Source organism: Geotrypetes seraphini, chromosome 3, assembly GCF_902459505.1.
Source record: "Geotrypetes seraphini chromosome 3, aGeoSer1.1, whole genome shotgun sequence".
In the NCBI taxonomy this organism is placed as follows: domain Eukaryota; kingdom Metazoa; phylum Chordata; class Amphibia; order Gymnophiona; family Dermophiidae; genus Geotrypetes; species Geotrypetes seraphini.
In genome coordinates, this window is record NC_047086.1 from 75,180,209 (window position 1) to 75,201,368 (window position 21,160).

Genomic DNA, 21,160 nt, shown 5'->3' on the forward strand with positions numbered 1-21,160 from the left:
AAGAAAGAATCTTCGACGGGAGAGGCGAACTCCAACTTGTACCCTTCCCGAACAATGTCCAACACCCACTGATCTGACGTGATTGTGGCCCACTCCGCCCGGAACGCCGAAAGCCGGCCCCCTAAGGGAAGGGCGGAGGGAGCCAAGCCACCGTCATTGCGGAGTGCGACTTGGTGGGGCACGTGCTGGCTGACCTGAAGAGGGTTTCGTCGTACGAAAGGAACTCCTCTGCTGAAACCTAGGCCTCGCCGCAGAGAAAGAACCATATGCTGATCTGAAGAATGGTTTACCAGGCCTGGACCGCCTCACATCTCTGAAGCGCGGTCTAGACGAGGAGGACCTCACCGGGGGCCTAGCCCTATCCTCCGGTAGACGCTGTGTTTTGGTATCCCCAAAATCTTTCACCAATTTCTCTAAGTCCTCTCCAAATAATAAACCTCCCTTAAAAGGGAGTCTCACCAGCCTAAGCTTGGATGCAGCATCTGCTGCCCAATGTCGGAGCCATAAGGATCTGCGCGATACCACTGACAGAGACATCTGTTTCGCAGATGCTCGAATAATGTCATATAAGGAGTCTGCCAAATAGGCCAAGCCTGACTCCAAATCAGCCAGTTCCGAAGGGACAGAACCCCCGGACTCCATTAAATTATCGGTCATCCCTTGTGACCACTGCAAACATGCCCTCGCCGCATACGAGCTGCAAATCGCGGCCTGTAAGGTAACCGCAGCTACTTCAAAGGACATTTTTAGTGAAGATTCAATCTTCCTATCCTGCGCATCCTTTAGTGTCACCCCCCCTTCCACCGGCAAGGTAGTCTTTTTCGTTACCGCTGCCACCAAAGCGTCCACCCTAGGTAACCGAAACTTTTCAAGTTCGGTCGGGTCAACCGGATACAGGAGCCGCATGGCCTTTGCCACTCGTAAACTGACCTCCGGCGTATCCCATTGCGCCGAGATCAGCTCCTGCATGGCTTCATGCACCGGAAAGGACCTAGGTGGCTTACGCATACCTGCCATCAGGGGGTTACCCGACACCTTAGCATCCTCCTGAGAGATATTTAAACCCTGCAAAGCCTTGGAAATCAAGGACGCCAGCTCCTCTCTATGAAACAGCCGGAGCGCGGAAGGATCATCAACTTCCCTGCCCGGGGGATCCTCTGCCTCCCAATCTAAGACCTCCCCTTCCTCTAATGATTCAGGAAGGGAGAAAGGTGATAAGGGAAGATTACCCTCCGCGTCCACGGTCGCAAGTCTGCGTTTCTTCGCCCCCTGCGACCGCCCAGGCGACAGCACAGGACCCGTAGTCGGGCCGGCATTAGCACCGGATAAGCCCGTGGAGGTAGAAGGCCCAGGGAGGGACGGCCAGGTCGCCGGTACCGACTGGGCCGACTGCGAGCCCTGTAGCAGAAAAGCTCGGTGCAATAGCATCATAAACTCCGGGGAGAAGGAACTCACCCCCATTAAAGAAGAACCGGCCTGATCAATGCTAGGGCGCGCAGCCGCGCCGTCCCCTAGCGACCCTGGCTCCCCGACCGCCGCTGACCTCCCCTCAGCCGCGGCAGAGCCTTGCAGTCCCCCCGAGTCGCCCTCGAGGCCCGGGGAAGTAGACCGTGCCCCGCTGACACGGGAGATGGCTAAGTCACACGCTTGCAGGAAGGCATCTTCTGCCGGTGTATCCCCACACCCTGCAGAGCAGAAGCCCGACAGTGCTCGGCGCTTCCCACAGCGCGAGCACCGCTGAGTAGCCTCTGCCGCCATCGCTAAAAACGGCGATACAAAAAACTTTTTTTTTTTTTTTTCACAAACGCGGCAACACGCCGCCGTGCCGACTCCGCCCACCCCCCGCTACCGCCGGAACGACCCGAACGACCAACGAACGCAAGAGGAGGCAGACAGCAAACAAAGTTACTCACCAACCGGTCCCCCGCTCTAACTGCAGTCGGGTAACAGCTGGTAATCGCACTGAAAGCCACACGAACCCAGCACGGCTCAGCACAAGCAGGAAGTCGTTGGTTTGTTTTTTTATTTTTTTTTTTTTACTGGAATGAAGAAACCTAAGCACAAACCTCCTGCAGTGGCCCAAGAACCCGCTGAAACAAACGGAGGGGAGGGTGGAGAAGGGACCTGGGAAGGCCCAGGTGTAGCTCCCAAAGCCGGCACCGATCAGCCAGGCACCCCTGTCCTACTGAAGAGACAGAGTCTCAACAGAGGAAGCCACAGGAACACCACCTAAACCGGCCCCAGCCAGAATCCAGGAGCTAGTAGAGTAAGCTCCATTCCTGCTGGGAGATAGAGCAAAACTGAAGTAACAAGAGGAACACCAGGCTTTAAGGCCAACTGTTAATCAGTTCTCTATCTCCACCTGCTGGTCGATGTGAGCTATACCCACTAGTCTGGATTCATCTGCTGCTTTGCTATGGAAGGCAGCAATCTGTCTGCAATGGTTTAAGAACTTATCTAGCTTTGTATAGCAGATGATAAGCAGTAAACTAGCAAAATTCAAATTCTAGGACTTAGCTAGTTAAACATAGGGTTCCCTAAGGATTAATTTCACTGCTGTTTAATATTTATCTGGCATCTCCGGCAAAAGTAATGGACAAATTTGGGTTTAATATTACTTTTTTCAGAAGACATTCAAATAATAAAAGTTACTGTTGGCAGTGGCGTAAAGAGGGAGGTGGCACATGGCATCACTGCGCTGTGTGCCCTCCACTCTTCCCTGCTACGCCGTGCACCTACCCCCCAGTCTTCCATGCTACACTGTGCACATCCCCCTCGTCTTCCCTGACATGCTTTGCACCTACCGCCCACCAAGTACTTCTTGTTCACTGGTGTGAGCAGCACCCTCAATCTGCTGCTCGTGGCGGCCTCAACACCCTTCCTACATCATGTCCTGGTCCCGTAACCAGGAAGTGACATCATAAGGGAGCTGAGCCTAGCATAAGCAAACTTTTAAAGAGGTATGCGGGGGTGGGTGGGCAGCAGAGAGGAAGATAGGCTCCGGCACTGGCGCCCCTGCAAGCACGGCACCCGGGGTGTTCCACCCCCACTCTCCCCTTACTACGCTACTGACTGTTGGCATCCCAAGAAGCTATAAAAAGTCATTTTAATGATTGTCTAGAACTGCTTGTGAGCTGTTTACAGTCTCGTAATTTGAATTTTAATTCAAATAAATCAACTATAGATATTCATGAAGAAACATGTGCTCAACTTTTTTCTTACACTGATTGGATGAAAGCAGATTTCTGCTATTGTTGCCTCTGAGGGAGTGAACGGTATAGCTCACGATGAACAGTCCCCTCACTGATGTTGAGGTTGGTGCTAACCTGCTGAGAAAGAGGGGTGGGGCTCAGGTAGAACAGAGAGGCCCTGAGTGCAGAGGTCTCCTGGAGGGAGATCCTGAGTGAAGAAATCTTCCCAAGGTGTTGGCTAGTCTGCAGTACCTGTGAGGGAGTCTCAGGGAAGTGAAGAGTGGCCATAGTTCAGAGGTTTACACCCTTTGTTAAGAAGCAGGTGCTCAGGGACTGAAAGAAAAGAAATAGAAGATTGCCAAGGTAAAAGTTTGCCTTTATTCATTTGTGAAAACTCAGGTCCTGAGTGTTCCATCTGGAACCTGGCCTAGATTTGTGTGTGAGTAATTTGAACTGTGCTGAAGAAGCCTGGCAAGACAGAACTGTTAAGAGAGGTGCAAAATGACTATCAGTGTGGTTGTTGCCCAGATTTGAGCCAAGTCTGTGACAGGAACAGATTGTGTTACTTTAATTGCTTGTTCAACCATAAAGCTCTTCTTTTTAACTAACTCTCTGAACTCTAACCCTCACCATTTCTTTGCCACAGAACTCTCTACTCAAAGTGCCCTCACCTCCAAATCCCCTTCACTTTCCACCCCCTCCCCAGTTAATGGCAGAGTTCTTCTACAACAAGGTTCAGAATATTCACCAGGTCGCCTCCCCCACACTCCCCCTTCCAAGTGTTCATTCTGCCAACCTCCCTTCAACTCCTGACACCTTTACCTCCTTTTCAGAAATCACTGAAGGGGAAACTACAAATCTCTCCTCCTCCAAACCCACCAGCTGCTCTTCTGATCTGATTCCCACCCACCTACTCAGTGCTCTCTCTCCCACTGTCAACCCTATCTGTCAACCCTATCCTCAACCTATCATTCTCCATTGCAACTGTTCCCAATGCCTTCAAACATGCCTCGCCTCAAAAACACCCCACTTGACCACCACATCCCCCTATCTCCCTCCTCCCCTTCTTATTCAAACTACTAAAATGTGCTGTTCACCGCCATTGCCTGGACTTCCTTTCATCTCAAACTATTCTTGACCCACTTCAATCAGGCTTTCACCCACTACATTCCACAGAAACTGCCCTTACTAAAGTCTGTAATGACCTGTTCCTGGCCAGATTCAAAGACCTCTACTCTATTCTCATCCTTCTCGATCTATCTGCTGCTTTTGATACTGTTGATCACCACTTACTCCTCAATATGCTGGCCTCACTGGGATTCCGGGGTTCTGTTTATGCTGGTTTACTTCCCATCTCTCCCATCATATTTTCAGTGTATGCAATGGGGGATCCTTCTCCACTGCTATCTCACTGTCAATCGACGTACCTCAAGGTTCTGACTTGGGATCTCTCCTCTTCTCCATATATACCCACTCCCTCGGTGCAATAATCTCCTCTTATAGCTTTCAGTATCACTTCTATGCTGATGACTCTTATATCTACCTCTCCACACCAGATATCTCTATAGGAATCCAGACCCAAGTTTCAGCCTGCCTGTCCAACATTGCAGCTCACCACCATCTAAGACTGAACGCCTAAAACTCTCTCCTCTCTCCCTCCATTCTCTATTTCTGTGGACAACAATCTCCTTCTCCCTGTCTCACCAGCTCGCAAACTCGGGGTCCTTTGACTCCTCTCTCTCCTTCTCCGTTCAGATCAACAAACTACTAAAGCCTGTATCTTCTTCCTCTATAATATTCCCCAAATCTGACCTCTCCTTTCCAAGTACACTACTAAAATTCTTATCCACACTCTCAACACCTCTCGCTTAGATTACTGCAACATGATTCTCCAGGTCTTCTGCTCAAACATCTCTGTTCCTTTCAATCTGTTCAAAATTCTGCTGCCGACTTATTTTCCACGAGAGCTGCCACACTCACCCCTCTCCTCAAGTCACTTCATTGACTCCTTATCCATTTCCAAATACAGTTCAAACTCCTCTTACTGACCTACAAGTGAATTCACTCTGCAGTCCTCAAAATCTCTTCTCACTTATCTCCCCAAACACCATTCATTGGCCAAGTCTCTCCTATCCGTATCCTTCTCCTCCACTGCCAACTCCAGAATCTGTCCTTTTCATCTTGCTGCACCTTATGCATGGAACAAACTGCCTGAGTCATTACGTCAGGCTCCGTCTCTATCAATATACAAATCCAAGCTAAAAGCCCACCTTTTTGAGTCTGCTTACAACTCCTAACTCCTACTCAGCATAAAATTACTTTTATCCATCCAATTGTTCTCTCTGCAAGTAACTCCACTACCCCATATATGTCCTGCCAGTCCAAATTAGATTATAAGCTCTTCTGTGCAGGGATCATCTATTACATGTTAAATGTACATTGCTGCGTATTCCTTCAGTGCTATAGAAATGATAAATAATAGTAGTAGTACACCCTCTGAGGGTTCACATTGCTCTTGTTTTTTGGGGCTATAGATGATTCATAAATTACAGAGTTATTTGAATAAAGCAAATTTGGTGAAAATTGCCATGGTTTTAATATTTAGTAAACTGAATTGCTGTAATGAAGTTTATGTAGAATTGCCTCAAACCAGTTTAAGAGGCTTCAGTTCATTTAAAGCACTGTGGCCTGTCTTGTTAGTAATTTGAAAGGTGTCATCTGGGTACTTGAGTTTGATTTTTAGCAGAGGCATGAGTATGTTTGAAAATAGCTTGCATAATGTACAAATGTGAAACTCTGTACCATTTGGTTAACAGATTAAAAAAAGATATGAGCCAATCCATAGGTTATTTTCAACCCAGCAAGGTTTTCTAGAACTTTCCATACTATCACAGACTAATATCAATACAAAAGAGTTTTCAGGTATATAGGTCCTTGTATTTGATCAAGCTTTAATCAAGGTTTGATCAAGGTTTAAGAGATGAACATAATTAACATTATTTAGAAAACAAGGCCATAATTGATTGTTGCAGTTGTCTGGGTCTTATCCATCATGCTGTGGCTTTCTTCAGGGTGTGCTGTGAGGTTTGCCATTTGTCTTTATATATAGTGGGTCCTCAAACCCGATTGGCTGGGACTTGAGGCGAATGGCCTCACAGAACACCCTGAAAAAAGCTACAGCATGAGGGCTGAAATGCTGGTTCTATCTAAGACACAGTGAGACCCTGGCAACTGCAACAATCATGGTGAGCAAATTAATGGAAACGCTTTTAAAACAGAGAATGGCCAAGTTTCTGGAATCCTGTGGGTTACAGGACTGGAGGCAACATGGATTCACTAGATGTAAGTCTTGTCAGACAAATCTGATCAATTTCTTTGACTGGGTGACCAGAGAATTAGATAGAGGATGTGCGCTAGATGTGGTGTGTTTAGATTTTAGCAAAGCCTTTGACAGTGTTCCACACAGACATCTAATAAACAAACCGAGTGCTCTTGGGATGGGTCCCAAAGTGACGGGCTGGATCAGGAACTGGTTGAGTGGAAGGTGACAGAGGGTAGTGATCAATAGAGATTGATCTGAGGAAAGGGATATTATCAGTGGTGTACCTCAAGGTTCTGTTCTTGGGCCTGTTCTTTTTAACATTTTTATAAATGATATTGCTGAAAGGTTGTCAGGTAAGATTTGCCTCTTTGCGGATGATACCAAAATCTGCAATAGAGTAGACATGCCAGATGGTGTGAACAACATGAAGAAAGACCTAGCGAAGCTTGAAGAATGGTCTGAAATTTGGCAGCTAATATTTAATGCTAAGAAATGCAAGGTCATGCATTTGGGCTGCAAAAACCAAAGGGAACGGTACAGTTTAAGGCAGGGGTGTCCAATGTCGGTCCTCGAGGGCCGCAATCCAGTCGGGTTTTCAGGATTTCCCCAATGAATATGCATGAGATCTATTAGCATACAATGAAAGCAGTGCATGCAAATAGACCTCATGTATATTCATTGGGGAAATCCTGAAAATCCGACTGGACTGCGGGGCCCTCGAGGACCGACATTGGACACCCCTGGTTTAAGGGGTGAAGAACTTAGGTGCACGACGGAAGAGCGGGACTTGGGTGTGATTGTATGTGATGATCTTAAGGCGGCCAAACAGTTTGAAAAGGTGACAGCGAAAGTTAGAAGGATGCTAGGTTGCATAGGGAGAGGTATGGCTAGTAGGAAAAAGGAGGTATTGATGCCTCTGTATAAGACTCTGGTGAGACCTAATTTAGAATATTGTGTACAATTCTGGAGGCCGCACCTTCAAAAAGATATGAAAAGGATGGAGTTGGTCCAGAGGAAGGCTACTAAAATGGTGTGTGGTCTTCGTGATAAGGACTATGGGGACAGACTTAAAGATCTCAATCTGTATACTTTGGAGGAAAGGTGGGAGAGGGGGAGATATGATAGAGACATTTAAATACCTATGTAATATAAGTGGGCATGAGTCGAGTCTCTTTCATTTGAAAGGAAACTCTGCAAAGAGGGCATAGGATGACGTTAAGAGGTGACAGGCTCCGGAGTAATCCGAGGAAATACTTTTTTATGGAAAGGGTGGTAGATGCGTGGAACAGTCTCCCAGAAGAAATGGTGGAAACAGAGACTGTCTGAATTCAAGAGGGCCTGGGATAATGGTTACTGCAGATGGGCAGACTAGATGGGCCATTTGGCCTTTATCTGCCATCATGTTTCTATGTTACCAAGCCAAAGAGAACATAAGCCAATAATTATCAAAACTAAAAACACTTCTTCAGTATAAAATTACTAAAACATACTAAACACTGAAAATTTTACTTACCAGTTACTTTTGGAATACCCTGCAAACGAGGAACTGGTAGTGCTACAATAATACCCAGATTTGTACCGACAAGCAATAAACCATGACACACCAACAGACTGGTTGCTGAAACACGCTGTTGTCCTATAAAATTAAGAAAATGCTGTGTAAATGAATGGTCCAATTACTAACACAGACAGCACAGTCTAGCAAAACAATTTGTTACCTTCCGCTGTAGCTATTTACATTTCCATATAACTGTACACTGAGCATGTTCTGTGTTTTCTATGAACTAATGAGGAGTACTGTACCATAATAGCTTGGGCCTCCTGTTCTCTTTTAGAGACATGCTACTACTGTAAATGCAACTTGTGCTACAGGATCTAACTGTGCTTCAAGTGACTTAAGTACCACAGTAATTTCTTGAAAGCTAATTTTTCCATTTGAAGTGGAAAATATGGATATGCTAATATGAATATTGATTGATGCTACTATTAATTAAGGATAGTTTGAAGCTGAATACACATGAAAGCAAATCTGGAAAGAACTTCACGACATCCCTACATGTTTGGAAGAAGTTTACCAGCAGATATCTGATACAACAGTTATAAATCTCAAGTACAAGGAAATGGAATCCAAAAGGTCTGCTGCTATTTTGGTAACATTAAAAATTAAAAAAAAAAAAAATCCTATAGAGTGACAGCACCAGTGGGTGTGGTGAGGGCTTTCAGGGGATTCAGTGTATCCCCAGCTCTATAGCCCTGCTTTTTTTCTTTTTTGTTTACTTTTTGCATAATGCATTTTGATTTGTTGAGTAGGCAGCCTGCTTAACCAGTCAAACTGCATCAAACAAAAATACCCCCCCACAAAAAATAAATAAAAAAGGCACGGATCTTGGGCTGGGGATACTCCAAACCCCCTGAAGACCCTGACAATACTGATCTGAATTTGATTGGCTGAGGAGCAGCCTGTTGCATGCTTAACCAATCAAATTCAGAACAGTGCCCCTCAGGGCCATTAGGGAGTGAGGCAAATCACCTGAAGGCCCTGACCGCACGCCACTGGACAGCGCCATAAGAGAAGGTCTCTGTTTCTATCCTGGAATCAGATCTTGTGCCCCCCCTGGGTTGGCTGGGGATGCTGTGGAGACAGAGTTCACAGTCCCCTGAGGGAGCAGGATGCATAGCCATCGATCACAGGTGACATCTAGTCATGAGATGCAGGGCCCATGATTACAGGGTTCCAGAAAGAGTCCTGGTCTTTGTCCCCAGCAGCAATAGCTTGTAAGAGGAAAAGAGGAAGAAGGTGTAAGCAATATAAAACAGACAAAATCCTTGGGTAGCTATAACTGAAGGCTCAAAGCACCACACGTCTGTTGTGGTTCAAGCTGAGCTAGAAACCAAAATAAGCACAATGAAACTCCTGGGTTAAAAAGTAAAGCTAAACAGAACAGCACCTTTTTGAGCTGAATGAATATTACAAGAAGCAAGCTTCTTGACAAGCTTGCAATACATGCTTTACACTTCTCCCTCTGTATTCGTGGATTCAGCAATCGTGGTTTCGATTATTCACGGTGTTTAGCTTGCTGACTCCTCCTCCCAATGATGTCAGCTTGCATAGAGAAATCGCTGATTCTAAGCATTTACAGAGAAAATCGCTGAGTTCCAGCACTTTGTTCAACGTGTGTTGCCTCTCCTTCAGAAACAGGCCAGGTCTCCCACCATGTTATTCGCGGTTTCACCATATTCACGATGGTTTTTAATAGAAAACAGCAAATAACACATGAAAAAGTTATTCACAGTTTTTCTGTATTCGCGAGTCTGTTAATCCCCTATCATAGGGAATACAGAGTTTCAAAGGAATTTTTTTCACCTATCTGCTATATTGATCTTGATTCCACAAATTTTATTTTATAAATATTCTGGCTGGTTGAAAGTTTGTGCTGAACATGTACATTGATAGGAGGGCATGCATTCAGGAAATTTGCATGACAATTATCAGAAGTCCTAGAGACAGCTAAAAGTCATTTGAGTGGCTGAATGACTCAGGTTTTTGCAAAGAGGAAGTTTAGCTGAGACAGTGTGGAAAGAGTTAGTAAGTGAAATTCTGATCACTCTTTTTTTTTTGGTAAAAGAAATAGGAGTATGTGTGTACCCTGAATAAATACATTCTCCTTGGATAGGGAAAGCGATTGGGACTGTATACCACCTTTCTGTAGTGTAAAACCACTCAAAGTGGTTTTACATACAGGTACTTCAAGCATTTTCCCTATCTGTCCTGGTGGGCTCACAATCTATCTGATATACCTAGGGCAGTGGAGGATTAAGTGACTTGCCCAGGGTCACAGGGAACAGCATGGGGTTTGAACCCATAACCCCAGGGTGCTGAGGCTGCAGCTCTAACCACTTTGCACACTGGATAGGAAGGGTGAGCAGTTTGTGAAAACACATTTTGTTTTAGTGAGCTGACCAGTGTTTATAGTGAGGGATTTATCAGTGAGGGATCAATATACTGTATACCAGTGGCCTCAAACTCAACCCTTTGCAGGGCCACATTTTGGATTTGTAGGTACTTGGAGGGCCTCAGAAAAAAATAGTTAGTGTCTTATTAAAGAAATGACAATTTTGCATGAGGCAAAACTCTTTATAGTTTATAAATCTTTCCTTTTGGCTAAGTCTTAATAATAATATTGTCATTTATAGCTAAAGAGACATATGATCAAGAAACTGTTTTATTTTACTTTTGTGATTATGATAAACATACCGAGAGCCTCAAAATAGTACCTGGCGGGCCACAAGTTTGAGACCACTGTTGTATACCATATGGGCGTGTGTAGGGTGAAGGGGAGCAGAGAAGCAATGCAGTGTGGTGTGTGTGTGTGTGTGTGTGTGTGAAGGGGGGCAGTAGAGAGGGCATGCTGGATCTGTGTGGTGAAGTATGAGTGAGGCAAAGAGAAGGACATTTTAGCTGGGAAGGGTTTGAATGAGGCAGGAAGAAGTATGTGTTCAGAGAGAAAGACCTATTGGCTGGGTTAGGGGCTCAAATTTGGCTTACTGTGTGGCTCCAACTTATACATGGGTCACATCAATTTTGGCCATTTTTAGTCCCAAAACTGCCCTTGACTTATATACAACATTGACTTGAATATATATGGTAATTTTAGGCAACATTGAATAGCCCAAGTTTCCACCAAATCAATGCAAGTTTGAACAGTAGTTGCAGAAGTTGTGCTTTTAAGTGTTACTGCTATCAATAATGTCATCAGCATAAGTATATGATTTTACAATTTAAATTTGATGGAAAATGTCCCAAAGAGCTCATTAATATTTTATAATAATATGGGAGACGAGGGAGAACCCTGCAGTGCCCTGCAGTTCACTTTCTAGGGCAGGGGTAGGCAATTCCGGTCCTCGAGAGCCGGAGCCAGGTCAGGTTTTCAGGATATCCACAATGAATATGTATGAGATGGATTTGCATGCACTGCCTCCTTGAGATGCAAATCTATCTCATGCATATTCATTGTGGACATCCTGAAAACCTGACCTGGCTCTGGCTCTCGAGGACCGGAATTGCCTACCCCTGTTCTAGAGTATTAAATAGCATCTCCACATGCTTCACACCAGTGTATCTCAAACTGTGTGCTAAGGCACACTAGTGTGTCTCCTGAGATTTCAGGTGTGCCGCGGTACACTGGGGAGGAGGAGAGGCGCCGGTGCCAGCTGACTGCCTACAGGACGTACCTCTCGTGGCGAGAGGCACATCCTGTAGGCAATAAGTGGGCGCCAAAGCCTATCCTTCTCTCTGGCCCTTTTCCCTTCCTGCACCTCCCCACGGGCGTCTCAGAACCCGCCTGGAGGGCCTTCACACACACGCAGACATCGACATGATGATGTCATGCATGCGTGTGATGTCATCATGGCGATATCTGCACACTTCCAGGTGCCTCGAGCCACGGCCACTACCTTTAGTGTGTTGCGGCTCGAGAACGTTTGAGGGACATTGCTTTACACTGTAAATCATTCAGTCAGAAAACCACCAAACCAGTTCAGTACTCTCAATAATGCCAATATTACTCAACATATTTAAGAAATGATGATGATTTACCATGTCAAAAGCAGCCGAGAGATCAAATTGACCCTTAAAGCCTGATGACCCTTACACAAAATAAATAAAAGAAACAAAATACTGTCTGAAAAAATGTATGTACTAAATCCCTTGCATTCCTCTTTCTTCCATTTTGGCATCTTCAGTACAAGGGAGGGGAAAAAACCTCATGTTTACAATAAAACTCAAACTATGCTCACAGACCTTAACGAGACAAAGTGCACAAAACAACAGTACAGATCCCACGGTCACCCAGGGTACACACCACAATGACATTCCAAACTACCCTCTTGTTCATTTACTGCAGAACAGTAAGCACTGTTCTTCAGAAAACGGGTGAACGCCAAAAGCAGGCATCTGAGTTTCATGAATAGATGCAGTCGAGTTGCTGGAAGGAGAAAGCCATTGTGTGGGTTAAGGAATGTAAGCCTGGGAGAACACACCAGCTGACAAATAAACTTATCTACAACTTGTATATCCCAACGCCAGATAAAGTTGAAATCTCTTCTCTTAATAAAGCCCAAGACCTCGGCAGTAACTCGTTTCACATGAAATATATTACTCCATGACTCAATGGATTCATCATTGGTCTTTTCTCAATGAATAATTAGACATTCAATCTTAGTAAATCCTTTCTTTAAGAATCAAATATATATATTTTATTATGAAAACCCACTTTACTTAGCTTTAAAATATCATAGTAACCAAGGTCCCAATGCCAACGATGGTCATGTTTTGTGTCCACACAACGCTGCCTCAATTCGTGAATCAATTTCAAAACTATCAGCAAAGGACACACAAAGCTGCCAAAGAAGGTTGTTATAAAAGATAACAACTTAAAGCAATTCTTTATACAACTGTTCTTTAAGAACAAGGAAAGCCCCAGGGCTCTCTCTTGAGAAGCTAGACAGATATGATTTATTGGTATCTGAAAATGTGCACGGCAACAAGAGGGCATCCGTTGAAAATCAGGGGTGGGAAATTTCATGGCGACACCAGAAAATATTTCTTTACCGAAAGGGTGGTTGATCGCTGGAATAATCTTCCACAACAGGTAATTGAGGCAAGCAGCGTGCCAGATTTTAAGAAAAGATGGGATTGGCATGTGGGATCTTTTCATGGAGGTAGTTAGCGGGTGGGCCATTAGTGTGGGCAGACTAGATGGGCCGTGGCCCTTTCTGCCGTCATGTTCTATGTTTCTATCTTTAACTATGAATATAAGAGCCAATTTAAAATAGGGCAGCTATGTGAAAAGTCGAAAAGGTGCCTATTCTCACCTAATACGGCTCCCAAATCCTCCACCCCCCCGCAAACCCACCAAACCCAGCTCAAAAAAACCTAGAACACTAAAAAAACTGGCCTACTCCCACTATGCCCCAGCCAACCACCCAAACCACCAGAACCTACTAGGCTTTTACCTAAACATTAGATCCATGAGGAACAAAGCCATTCTAATCAGAGACTGGCTGACGGATACCAACCCCGACTTCATACTACTCACCGAAACCTGGCTACTATCAGACAAGGATATTATAATCAAAGATTGCCTACCCGCAGGATACAAGATCCTCTCCCTGGCCAGAACTCGAGGAAGAGGAGGAGGCCTAGCAATAATCTTCAGAGATCAGCTTAATTGTACGGCACTCAACACCAAATCCTCTCCCAACGCAGAAATATTAACCATCTCACTCACCTCTAAATCCCTTGCCTCCTCGCTAACTATCACTCTATTCTACATCCCACCCCAAAAATGGTCCCTAGCCAAAGAGGACCTCGCTGACGCCTTACTAACTAATTATCTAACAAGTCCTTACAACCTTCTATGCGGAGACATCAACATCCACCTTGAGCAAGCGGACCAACCAGAAGTTGCCGACTTCTGGTCACTCACCTCCCAACTAGGCTTCTTCAAACCCCCCCCAACCAAAACTCACCAAAAGGGCCATCAGCTAGACCTGGTCACATTCTCCTCCAACGAGCTAACCGACCCAAAAATATACTGGAAACAAGCCAACTGGACAGACTCCCTATGGTCCGACCACAGACTATGCGACTTTTCCTTGGGTTGCCAACAAAAACATTCAAGAAACAACAAAACAAGAAACATCACAACCCACACTACTAGAGGAAAGATAGACCCAGAGGAATTCTGGTCTCGCTATGACACCCACATAAAACAAGACGAAGAAATAGATCAACTCATGTCCGCCTGGATCACTGACAGCACTAACATCCTAAATGAAATAGCCCCTTTAAAAACTCGCCACATCAGAACCACAAATCAGGAGGGATGGTTCGACACAGAGCTGTTACTGTTAAAGAGGGACCTCAGAAAGTCAGAAAGACTATGGATAAAGTCAGGAACCCAGGAACTCAGAACTGCCTGGAGACTCAAACTAAAAACCTACAAAAACCTTACCAAGGAAAAACGGAAAAAATTCTACTCACACTTAATTGGAAACATCACATCCAACAGCAGCAACCTCTTCAAACTCGTCAATAACCTTTACAACATTGAAACACTCACTAACAACCAGGAAGATTCAACACTAACCGCCAACACCCTAGCGGATTTCTTCAACTCCAAGATCCTAAAACTAAGATCAGCACTACCCACCAAGACCAATCCCCTGGAGCTCTTTCCCATCCTCCCTGACATCGACATAGCTAAACCAGACCAAGGGTCTAGATCCGACCTAAACTGGAACCAACTTACCACAATCGACTGGAAAACCTTCAACAAATATTACAACAAATACACCAAATCCTTCTGCAAACTAGATACTTGCCCCCCAAATGTGATGAAAACGGCTCCGATCTACTTCAAAGCTAACATGCTACTATGGGTCAACTCCCTACTATCCGCAGGAAACTTCCCTCCAGAACAAGGACATATCTTAATAACCCCAATCATAAAAAGCATAAAGGACTCTTCCAACGCACCTTCCAATTACAGACCAATAGCTAACATACCACTATTCACCAAAATCGCGGAAGGGGCAGTAAAAGCAGAACTCTCCGCATACCTGGAAAAATTCAATATCCTAAGCGACAATCAATCGGGCTTCCGCACGGACCACAGCACAGAGACCATCATCGCCTCCTTACTAGACCACCTGCACATACTCTTCAGTCGGGGCTCCAGCGCCCTGATCTTACAATTTGATCTAAGCAGTGCGTTTGACCTAGTTGACCACACTATTCTCCTGGAATGCCTGGCCCACATTGGAATCTCCGACCGGGTACTCAGCTGGTTCCAAGGGTTCCTACGAAACAGATCCTACAGGGTACACAAAAATGACAACTTCTCCTACAGCTGGGTGAACTCCTGCGGTGTACCACAAGGCTCCCCCTTATCCCCCACCCTATTCAATATCTACCTCGCCTCCCTCAGTAACCTCCTTCACAAACTTAAGCTCAAATTCTTCATCTATGCAGATGACATCACAATTGTCATCCCTCTAACCAGTCTATCCCAGGATCTTCTCAACTACATAACTAGCATACTCAGCCAGATAGAACTCTGGATGCTCTCCTTCAAACTAAAGCTCAACCCAGACAAAACAAAATTCTTTCTAGCCACCCCCAAAGACAAAATCAAAGACACCACAATCCAGGTGAAAGGATTGGTTTTCCCACTCGAACAAACATTAAAAATACTAGGAGTCACGCTTGACAAACATCTATCCCTAGAAAATCACACAGACCTCACTGTCAAGAAAGGCCTTTCAGCACTCTGGAAACTCCGTACCATAAAGAAATACTTCGATGACACTGCATTTCGACTATTAGTTCAATCCTCTATCCTCAGCATACTGGATTATTGCAATATCATCTACCTAAGCTCCACAAAGAAAATCACCAGAAGACTAAAACTGATTCAAAACACAGCTGTCCGCCTAATTTTCGGCCTGAACAAATGGGAACACATCACCCCCTTCTACCACCAACTGCACTGGCTACCCTTCGAATCCCGAGTCCTCTTCAAGTTCGCCTGCATCTGTTACAAGACAGTATTTGGTCTCTCACCAAAATACCTCTCCCCACATTTCAACATGTATTGCACCAACAAGAAATCCCGCAGAATCCAGTTGTTTACCTTCCCCTCCATAAAATCATGCCAGCTCAAAAGATTCATCGACAAAACCTTCGCCTTCCAGGCGGCCAAGCTGAACCCTTGGCTAGCCCAAATGATGCTAGAGGCCCCGACCTACCTAGACTTCAGAAAACTTCTCAAAACACACCTCTTCCGCGAACAAGACCCTTAATCCTCACCCCCCGCATACACTCCAACCCCCCCACCCCCACATCCCTCTCCCCCCCCTCCTCTGGTTTCCCACACCCTCCATTTTATCTTCTCACCCAACTACGATAAACCTGTGCTAAAACTACTTTGCTTCCTTCCACGCTACCTGCAATTCCGACAAAATTTTTGTAAATCCGGGTTCAGACCGGATCCTAATGTAATGGATGTAAACCGCCTAGAACTCTTTGGGTATGGCGGGATATAAGAACATAATAATAATAATAATAATAATAATAATAATATTTATAAAGCCAACAGAAGTGCCTATGTGCCTTTTTAAAAATAGGTTCACACAATGACCCTCAGTAGATTAAAAAAAACACTCTTGTACAAATTTACCTGTTCAGAAGTTTTAAATCTGTGCATGCACACTATGGATGCAGATGCATGTTACAAAATATGTGCGTACAGCATTACTTTACCCCAAATTGCACCTTTAGAATGCACATTGTGTAAATGCAGGCGCGATCATATACCCCTCTTTTACTAACGCATAGCGCAGGTTTTAGTACCAGCAGCGGCGATAACTGCTCCGACGCTCATAAGAATTCTATGAGTGTCAGAGCAGTTACCGCCGCTGCCGGAGCTAAAACCTGCGTTATGCGTTAGTGAAAGAGAGGGATAGTGCACCTGGTCTTACGTGTGATTTTTTTTTTTTTTTTAAAAAGCCTGTTTCCACATGTAAAAACATGCTGTACATAGAGGAAAAGCTTTATAAAACCAACATCTAAAAGTCATTATTATGTAAAAAAAAACAACCTCCTGGAGTTGGTTAGCTCCTGCAAAAAGATGTTTTACATTATGTTGACAGTATAGGACAGGATGTTGTACTGATGTATTTCCAGCAATTATAGGTGTGCAGGCAAAACAAAGGTTCTATGGATTTGACTACTCATATGTCTAAATCCAAGCTCAATATGAGTTACATGCATAGCTTTGGTAGCTAATTCCCTGCCCCAAAGGGCTTATAATTAGAGAATGACATGGGGAAAAAATTTATCCCCGTCTCTGCCTTGTCCCCATGAACTCGGCCCCTGTCCCCGTGAGCTCGGTCCCTATCCCCACCCCATTCCCATGAGAAAATTTAATAAAATTTGGGAATGTTTATTCAGGTATAATGAATGTTGACTTTATACTTATTAGAATGTTAGTATTGATATGACATCCTGGGACTAATCTTTAATATTTCTTAATTGTTTTGGGGTTTTTAAAAAATATTGTCTATTGCAGTGGTTCCCAACCCTGTCCTGGAGGAACACCAGGCCAATTGGGTTTTCAGGCTAGCCCTAATGAATATGCATGAAGCAAATTTGCATGCCTATCACTTCCATCATATGCAAATCTCTCATATGCATATTCATTAGGGCTAGCCTGAAAACCCGATTGGCCTGGTGTTCCTCCAGGACAGGGTTGGGAATCACTGGTCTATTGTACTGTTTTGAAAAAAATTTTAATAAAATATTTTGGGAAAAAAAGCATAATGACATGTATATGTACATAAATGCCAGATGTGAGCCAATGCACAATTTTTAACTATGTTCCAATATTTCTTGTACATGATTGCAGGTGGGCATTCACATAGGTGGGGCCTGCATTCTTTTACAGAATAGGTTGCAACCATGCACCCTCTGGCCACTTAATTATTGGTGCACAGTTACAAAATTACCTCCATCCCCTGGATTCTATATATCAGTGGTTCCCAACCCTGTTCTGGAGGCCCACCAGGCCAGTCGGGTTTTCAGGATAGCCCTAATGAATATGCATGAGAGAGATCTGCATATAATGGAGGTGCCAGGCATGCAAATCTGCTCCATGTACATTCATTAGGGCTATCCTGAAAACCCAACTGCCCTGGTGGTCCTCCAGGACAAGGTTGGGAACCACTGCTATATATGATGCCCACAGTTGCATGCTGAAATTTTTGGCACACGCCCAAGTTGCATGTGGAATTCAATTAATCAAGCCCTTAACTATCAATAATTAGGTATTAAAAATCAATTATTGAGGTTAATTGACATCAATTAGAATTTGCACAGTCATTTGGCTAGGCTAAGAGAGGGTGCTGAAAAGTTCTTAGCCCAACCAACCAACTTTCTAAATTCTGAGCGTTATTTTGCCACTGTTATCTTATTTTGTTAGGTGCCAATTTCTTGGTTGAGCTGAGAACTTTTCAGCACTCCCTCACATAAGGCTTGGTGCCTGCCTTTCATAACAGGTATCTGACGAGGGTGCATGGTTGACTACTACCAAGATAAGTAAAAATTTAAAATAAAATGTTAACAAATTTAAATCATATTAAAAAAAATCATTTAAATGTTGGTTTTGAGAAGAGGTAATACAAAACATAAAAATCTTATAGCCGTGACCAGTGAGAATTCATCACGTAATTCTCGCAAATGTTAAATACTGGCAGGTGGGAGCCTAAAAATAGCCAAGAAATAATAGTGAAAAAACACTGGTATTAACCACTGGCTATTTTTAGGCTTCCACCTGCCAGTATTTAACTTTTGCGAAAGTTTTTGCCTGTGATGTCAGGGTGGAAGAGTGTGGGTACATCTCTCCGTTGATCTGAGGCTTTTCTTTCACTTTAGTATCATACTTACATAATCATGTACAAGAATTGCGACTGCTGGGTCAGACCAGTGGTCCATTGTGCCCAGCAATCCGCTCCCGCGGCGGCCATTAGGTTAAAGACCAGTGCCATAACTGAGTCTAGCCTTATCTGCGTACGTTCTGGTTCAGCAGGAACTTATCTACCTGTGTCTTGAATCCCTGGAGGGTGTTTTCCCCTTTGACAGACTCCGGAAGAGCGTTCCAGTTTTCCATCACTCTCTGGGTAAAGAAGAACTTCCTGATGTTCGTACGGAATCTATCCCCTATTAACTTTAGAGAGTGTCCTCTCGTTCTCCCTAACTTGGAAAGGGTGAACAACCTGTCTTTATTTACTAAGTCTATTCCCTTCATTATCTTGAATGTTTCGATCATGTCCTCTCTCAGTCTCCTCTTTTCAAGGGAGAAGAGTCCCAGTTTCTCTATTCTCTACTGGGGCATAAATGGTGTATTTCTACACTGGAGTGATTTTGTATCTTTTTGATTAGCTATAATCAATATATCCCTATACCTTAAAGATTACCAAGTATTTATACCCATCTCAGCCACTAAATCATAAAAAGCTACCTGACAGCATATTGTGAACTGGCGTGGCAATGTTAATATCCTGCAGATGTTCCAGTGTCTCAGTGTGGAACAGGCGTAGGGTAGATCCAGATGTAAAGGCAATCCAGATCCCAACTCCTGCAACAGCCATATGAGAGATCACCATCCCTTCTTCATGATGGGCCTCAAGCTGATGCTACAAAGAAAAATCCAATATTACAGCAATGAGATTAGTTTGTGTTTAATTACATAACTTGCCTTTATTTCATTTAAAACATTTTTGTTACCGGGTAAGAATTTGAGATAGACCTAAGAAGAATAGTTAATTACTCTCAATTAGAAAAACAGTGCACTTTATACTAAAATATGTAGAACATGAACCAAATAAAAAATCAGTTATACAAAAATTAAAATATTGCTACCTAGTCTAACCCCCTCTTCTAAGAACCTGCGATAGCAGCTTTTAGTGCGGTGAGCCGCGCTGAATGGCCCACGCTGCTCCCGATGCTCATAGAGTTCCTATGAGCATCGGGAGCAGCGCGGACCATTCAGTGCGGCTCTCTGCGCTAAAAACTGCTAGCGCAGTTTAATAGAAGAGGGGGTAAATGTCAAAAGTCTGAGCACAAAAGATGGCCTTGAATTTTTTTCTAATCCAAGGGTAAGGGACGACTCCCTGATTTAGCACCTTGGCCATGGTGCAACATTGCGGGAAAGTTAAAAGGTGGGGAAAAGATAAAAATGGCTAGGGAAATAAGGTTTGGAAAATGAGGGTGTGAAGGAAAGGGTTAAGGGGCTGTGGAAAGGAAACTGAAGTTGGATTGGAGGAGCAAAAGTTTGTTTGTTGCTGGGCTAAGGGAGAGTGAAGTTGGAAGAAGGTGATTGGATAGGATGTGGATTGATGAAGTGAGTAAATTTTGATGGGCTGGGGTCATTTGGGTGGCTTGGAGTGAGAGTGGGAGCTGTAGAGTGTCAAGTTCCCTCTCGAACTGCCCACGGGTGGTGGTGTGTGTGGTGTTTTTGGTTGTTGTTTTTTTTTTGCACTGGTTGAGGGAGTGGGTGCTGGAGGGCAGGGAGAAGGAGTTGGTGGGGTGGCAGATTGGGTGTGTGAGGTGGGGAGTTTGGGGGTTGCAGCTATGTGGAAAAATTGGGAAAAGGGTAAGCAGCTAATTTGGTAGGGGCTGTGGGAAGTAGAATAAATGGATTGCTTTTCGCGCTCCAGCCTGGCTCCATGCCGCTCCCTGAATGGCTGACGTCAGTTCTCGCGAGTACCCACCTAAGATGTTTTGGGTACAGAGCATTAATACACTGCCAGTGTCTGAAATAGGTGCCTAACATCTGAAAGAGAAGCTGCTCTCTCTTCCAGGAGAGTATAAAAGAAAGTGAAGAAGAATGTATTATCTGGGAACTAACCTATAGAGAAAAAGACCAAGGAAGAGGATGGGGATAACTCCAAGTCCAAGGACTTTGTACAGGTTTTTATATTTTGCCTTTTTCATTGTTTTGTCTGATTCAAAGGACTGCACACACACAAGTATTCTGGAGAAATCATCTAACAAACTTATTTTACTTACAATATTATTTATCCTTTT

The 21,160-nt window shown here is 44.3% G+C and overlaps 1 protein-coding gene across 5 annotated transcripts in view; it reads right to left on the minus strand.

The window, feature by feature from the left end:
* ARHGEF10 (Rho guanine nucleotide exchange factor 10) overlaps positions 1–21,160 on the minus strand; it is a 345,472-nt gene that overhangs the window by 16,200 nt on the left and 308,112 nt on the right. For all 5 annotated transcript variants that reach the window (XM_033938128.1, XM_033938130.1, XM_033938132.1 and 2 more), the window contains 2 exons: positions 19,593–19,767; positions 8,027–8,149 (listed from right to left, as the gene is read on the minus strand). In XM_033938128.1, the coding sequence (XP_033794019.1) occupies positions 8,027–8,149; positions 19,593–19,767 (298 nt within the window). The remainder of the gene's footprint in view (positions 1–8,026; positions 8,150–19,592; positions 19,768–21,160) is intronic.